Genomic DNA, 5,587 nt, shown 5'->3' on the forward strand with positions numbered 1-5,587 from the left:
CAGCTGAAACACTCAGTTTATTTAAATCCAGGTTGAAGACTCACCTGTTCTCAGCTGCATTTGAATAAAACACCAAATCCACACTTTAAGCTTAAATTTCAAAACTTACATTTAACTACTGATTTTATCTACTGTTCTGATTTTATCTGTTTTGATTTTATATACTGTAATGTTCTTATTCCTCTATGAATAAAACATCAAGAATTGCTCCTGGTGCTAGCTTCAGCTAGCTGTTTATTATTCTTTCTACCACAATAACTTCTTCTTCTATTCTGTATATGTCATTGATTACAGAGCGCCCCCTGTGGGTAGCTTCAACAATAGCAACTATCATTACATCCCCTTTCCAAACAGGTTGGTGTTATACTAACCACAATTCCAAAGAGAACTGTTACTCTGTAACATCTGAACATTCTTGTCTAACATTCAACATGTTATAAATTGTGCAACAAACTACATTCAGTAGTGTTCTCTTTTTTTTTTTTATAACCAAAAGTTGTAGCACAAGTCAAAATAAATAAATCCAAATGTATACCTTACATCTTCCAGAATGAACCAAATGAATCCCATACAGCCCTCAAGCACATTAGAACTCTTCACCTTTGACAGCTTGAACAGTCAATAACACATAACTCAGCAGGTATCAATTAAGTGTGAACAATTACTATTCTAAATGAATTATTATCCGTTGTTTACTTGTGATTTGTGATTTATTATTATTATTTTTTAACAATTCTTTACCACAACAGTTCACACTTGTTCTATGAGCCTCTCTGTAGGTTTCTTAGGTCTGGTAGACCTTCTCAGTATCTCAGACATTGGGGAAGGTGAAGGAGGCTCACTGTGGTGCTCAACAGGGTTAGCACCTCGTTGTTCAGTTCCAGTCTCTGTGTCCTGATGTTTAACATCCTGTGTCTTTAATAGACTTCTCCGGTTTCTTCTTAACACTTGTCCATTCTCTGTCTGAACAGCAAACGATCTGGGCCCTACTTCGCTGAGAACTGTTGCTTTTTTGTCCCAGAAATCTGGACCTGCAATCCTCACAACATCTCTTTCCTGAAGCGGTTCCAGACGCCTTGCAGTTTTGTCATAGTTCCCTTTCTGTCTGTGCTTGAGTTTCATTCTTTTGTCGGTCAGCTTGTTGTCATGTGCATTGTCATTTTCCTTGGAAATGTGTGGAAGTGTGGTACGGAGCTTGCGATGCATGAGTAGCTCAGCAGGTGATGCCCCACACTCCAGGGATGAAGCTCTGTAGCTTAGCAGAGCCAGGTAAGGGTCGGTCTTACTGTCTCTTGCTTTTTTGAACAATCTCTTTACTATTTGGACTCCTTTTTCTGCCTGTCCATTCGCTTGGGGATACAAGGGACTAGAGGTGATATGTTGAAATCCATATTGTTTTGCAAAGTCACTAAATTCTCTACAGTCATATTGTGGACCATTGTCACTGATGACACACTGTGGAATTCCATGTCTGGCAAAAAAGCCCTTCATGTGTGTGATGACTGACTGTGCTGATGTACTGGAAAGCTGTGCCACTTCTGGATAATTAGAATAGTAGTCAATCACCAAAACATAGTCCTTGCCATCCAGATGAAATAAATCCGTGCCTACCTTTTGCCATGGTGCAGTGGGTAGGTCTGCTGCCAGCATTGGCTCTTTTGTTTGTTTGTAGTGATGTTTGAGACATGTTTCACATTTCTGTATCATCTCTTCAATATCCCTGTTGATGCCTGGCCAGTAAACTGCTTCTCTCGCTCTCCTTTTACATTTCTCCACTCCAAGATGTCCTTCATGGATACGCTGAAGCATGTCTTTCCGCATGGATTGAGGGATGACAATCTGGTTTTGTCTCAGCACCAGCCCATTAGCCATGCATAAATCAGCTCGCACAGAGTAGAACCCTGGACAGACTCCTTTTGACCACCCATTCTGTATAAGGTGTGATACTTTCTGCAGCACTGGATCTTTTGTCGTCTCCTGTACAATTTGCTGCAACATGACATCTGATGCTGGGAGTGAGGCAGTTACCATGTTTACATGTGTTTCAGCCTCCTCGGCTGTAGTGCTGACTAACCTGTCACCACTTGGTGCTGGCGCTCGGGATAAAGCATCCGCAAGTACGATATATTTCCCAGGCGTGTAGATCAGCTCAAAATCATAGCGCTGCAACACCATCATCATGCGCTGAATTCTGGGTGACATGTCGTTGAGGTTCTTTTTTCTGATCGAGATGAGAGGTTTGTGATCAGTCTCTGCTGTAAAGGTTGGTAATCCATATACATAGCTGTGAAATTTTCCACACCCAAACACTAAGCCCAAAGTCTCTTTTTCAATTTGAGCATAGCGTTGTTCAGTTTCTGTCATTGATCTGGACGCATATGCTACAGGTTGCCACTTGTCTTTGTTCCTTTGGAGCAGAACTGCTCCCAAGCCATCTTTTGAGGCATCTGTTGAAATTTTTGTTGGCTTTGATGGATCAAAGAATGTCAAGACCGGCTCTGTAGTTACAGTTTCCTTCAATTTTTTCCACTCTTTCTCATGCCGGGCCGTCCACTCGAACACTGTGTTGTGCTGTAGCAGCTCCCTTAGACATGCTGTCTTGGAGGTAAGATTAGGAATGAACTTACCCAGAAAGTTGATCATCCCCATTGCTCGCAAGACACCTTTTTTGTCAGTGGGTGCTGGCATATCCAATATGGCTTGTACCTTTGACTGATCAGGTTCCACCCCTTCACTTGTAACCTTATCTCCCAGGAAGGTCATCTCTGAAACACCAAAGAGGCACTTGTCTCTATTCAGTTTAAGTCCATTCTTGTTAACTCTCCACAAAAGTTTCTCCAGCCTTTCATCATGTTGTTGCCTTGTATTTCCCCAGACTACGAGGTCATCTATGTAGACTCTGGTGCCTTCCAGCCCTTCGATCAGGGACTCCATTGCCCTGTGGAAGATCTCTGGTGCTGATTTAATTCCAAATGGGAGCCTCAGGAAACAGTAACGCCCAAATGGCGTGTTAAAGGTAGTGTACCTGCTGCTTTCTGGGTCTAGCCTCAGCTGCCAAAATCCATGTGATGCATCCAGTTTGCTAAAAAACTTAGCTCCTGCCATTTCACTCATTATTTCCTCTCTCTTAGGGATCTGATAATGCTCTCTTTTAATATTTTCATTTAGATCTTTGGGATCAAGGCAGACTCTTAAGGCACCTGTATTCTTTTTCTTGACACAAGTGATAGAGTTCACCCAGTCTGTGGGCTCTTCCACTCGTTCAATGACACCCATTTGAGTCATTCTTTCAAGCTCTTTTTTCAAACTTGTCCGTAATGGAGCAGGCACTCTCCTTGGGGCATGCACCACAGGCACGGCATCATCCTTGAGCTGGATTTTGTAGGTGTAAGGCAATGTTCCATGTCCTTTGAAGACTGAAGGAAATTTACTGATAATGTCTGAACTTCCTTCATGCCCTTGGTGTTCCTGTCTTTTGCCTTGTTTGGCTTCTTTCATGGTGTCAGTATTAATCTGATAGATCCTCTTTACTAGTCCCAAATCCTCAGATGTTTTATCTCCTAAAAGTGACTCGTGTCCATCAGGCACGATGGTGAACAAAATGTTATGCTGTTTGCCTTTTGCTGTCACTTTAAGTCTGCATCCTCCTTTTGTTTGTATTGGCTGGTTATTGTAGGCCCTCAGCGGCGTGACTTTCTCTGTAAATCTTCTAGGCTTCTCAGTCAGTGCCTTGAAATCCTTCTCGTTGATCAAGTTAGCTTTGGCCCCTGTGTCAATTTTAAATGTTACCAATGTCCCATTGACTAACAGTGGAGCAGTCCATTTATCATCTGTGACTGAACTAACACTTTGGCCAGTGTTATGTCTTGAAGACTGTGCATTGACATCTTCTTCATGTGACACCATCTTAATGAAAAATGTTTCACTTAGATCATCACTGTCATCTGTGTCTTCCTGCACAGTGTGTACTTTTTGTCCCTTGTTTTTGGAGAGACACATTTTTGCATAATGGTTTTGTCCTTTACATTTTGCACATTTTTTTCCATATGCGGGACATTGTTTTGGTCTGTGTTTCTCTCCGCATCTCTTGCAAGTGAACATTTCATTGTCACATGTTTTGTTTTTGTTGTCGTTGTTTTTGAATTTACTCCATGGCTTTCTTTTAATCGACACTGCATTCACTGCCTCATTTTCCTGTTGCGCTGCTCCTTGAACAGGCTCTCTAAACGTCAGTACATGTTGTCGTGCTAGCTCACTGGCTTGACTTATCTTTATAGCACTTTCCAGCGTTAGTTCTGTTTCTCTCAACAGTTTCTCTCGGAGCTTCTTCTCATTAGTTCCAAACACTATTTGATCTCGTATCATAGAGTCTCTGAGATCACCAAAATTGCAGGACTGAGCTTTGATCTTGAGGTCTGTGAGAAAAGTATCAAATGACTCACCCTGATGCTGTAAGCGTGAGCGAAAGACGTATCTCTCGTATGTTTCATTTTTCTTTGACAGACAGTGCTCGTCAAATTTCTTCATGACTTCATCAAAGTTATCTTTGTCCTCGGGCTGAGCAAACACAAAAGTGTTGAAGACCTCTATTGCTTCTGTGCCGGCGATGGTGAGCAGCATGGCTATTTTCCTTTCATCTGCCCGTCGATCCACTCCGACAGCTGCAATATACAGTTTGAACTGCTGTTTGAAAGTCCTCCAACTTGCATCCACGTTTCCAGTCAGTTTCAACGGACTTGGCGGTTTTATTGCATCCATCTTGTTGCGTTGCTTCTTTTTCTTAACCCGACTCCTGGTACCATGTAATGTTCTTATTCCTCTATGAATAAAACATCAAGAATTGCTCCTGGTGCTAGCTTCAGCTAGCTGTTTATTATTCTTTCTACCACAATAACTTCTTCTTCTATTCTGTATATGTCATTGATTACAGAGCGCCCCCTGTGGGTAGCTTCAACAATAGCAACTATCATTACATATACTGTTGTTTGTTGTTTGTTTGTTAATTAGTTAGTTAGTTTATTTGCTTGTTTTAATCAATTTTAAATCATGCTTTTTATTTGTTCTTGTTTCTAATGTCTCTGTAAAGCACTTTGAATCACCTTGTTGTTGAATTTTGCTATACAAATAAACTTGCCTTGCCTTGCCTAAACAGTCTTCCAGCCAACCCAGGTGGCCTTGCATGGAATGGGAAGGAACAGCCTAAAGACAGTCGTTATCAGGGTGTTCTTTGTTCGGCTCCAGCCTTGCGACCGCAGCTGGCGCCGAGAGGGTATCCGCATGAAGTGATGGAATCCACATGAAGTGATGGATTGCCACATATTATACATGTGTGTCAACTAAAACTAAAGAGTGTAAACAGGGCTTCATAACAAATGAAAAAGGGCTAGCTTAGGAGAATCAGTCCTCCATCCAACACGATATCATAAACATTTAGTTTAACCAAATCAAACTTTGAATACATTTTCATCAGAGACTGCAACAGAAATGCTAAAACAAATTACCAATTAGAGTAGTAGTTGTACTCAGTTTCTCCCTTATAATTATTATTTATTAGTATTCTTGTCTCTCCTTTTGATTAAGACTTTAG

The 5,587-nt window shown here is 41.3% G+C and overlaps 1 protein-coding gene across 1 annotated transcript; it reads right to left on the reverse strand.

Annotated features, from left to right (window-relative positions):
- Nucleotides 1-265: 265 nt before the first annotated feature.
- Nucleotides 266-4,896, reverse strand: LOC113017084 (uncharacterized protein K02A2.6-like). The gene has a single exon (XM_026160296.1). It carries the CDS (start codon nucleotides 4,756-4,758, stop codon nucleotides 751-753), a length of 4,008 nt encoding a protein of 1,335 aa, XP_026016081.1. The 5' UTR covers nucleotides 4,759-4,896; the 3' UTR covers nucleotides 266-750.
- Nucleotides 4,897-5,587: the final 691 nt, after the last annotated feature.

This window comes from Astatotilapia calliptera, chromosome 3, assembly GCF_900246225.1.
Source record: "Astatotilapia calliptera chromosome 3, fAstCal1.2, whole genome shotgun sequence".
Lineage (NCBI taxonomy): Eukaryota > Metazoa > Chordata > Actinopteri > Cichliformes > Cichlidae > Astatotilapia > Astatotilapia calliptera.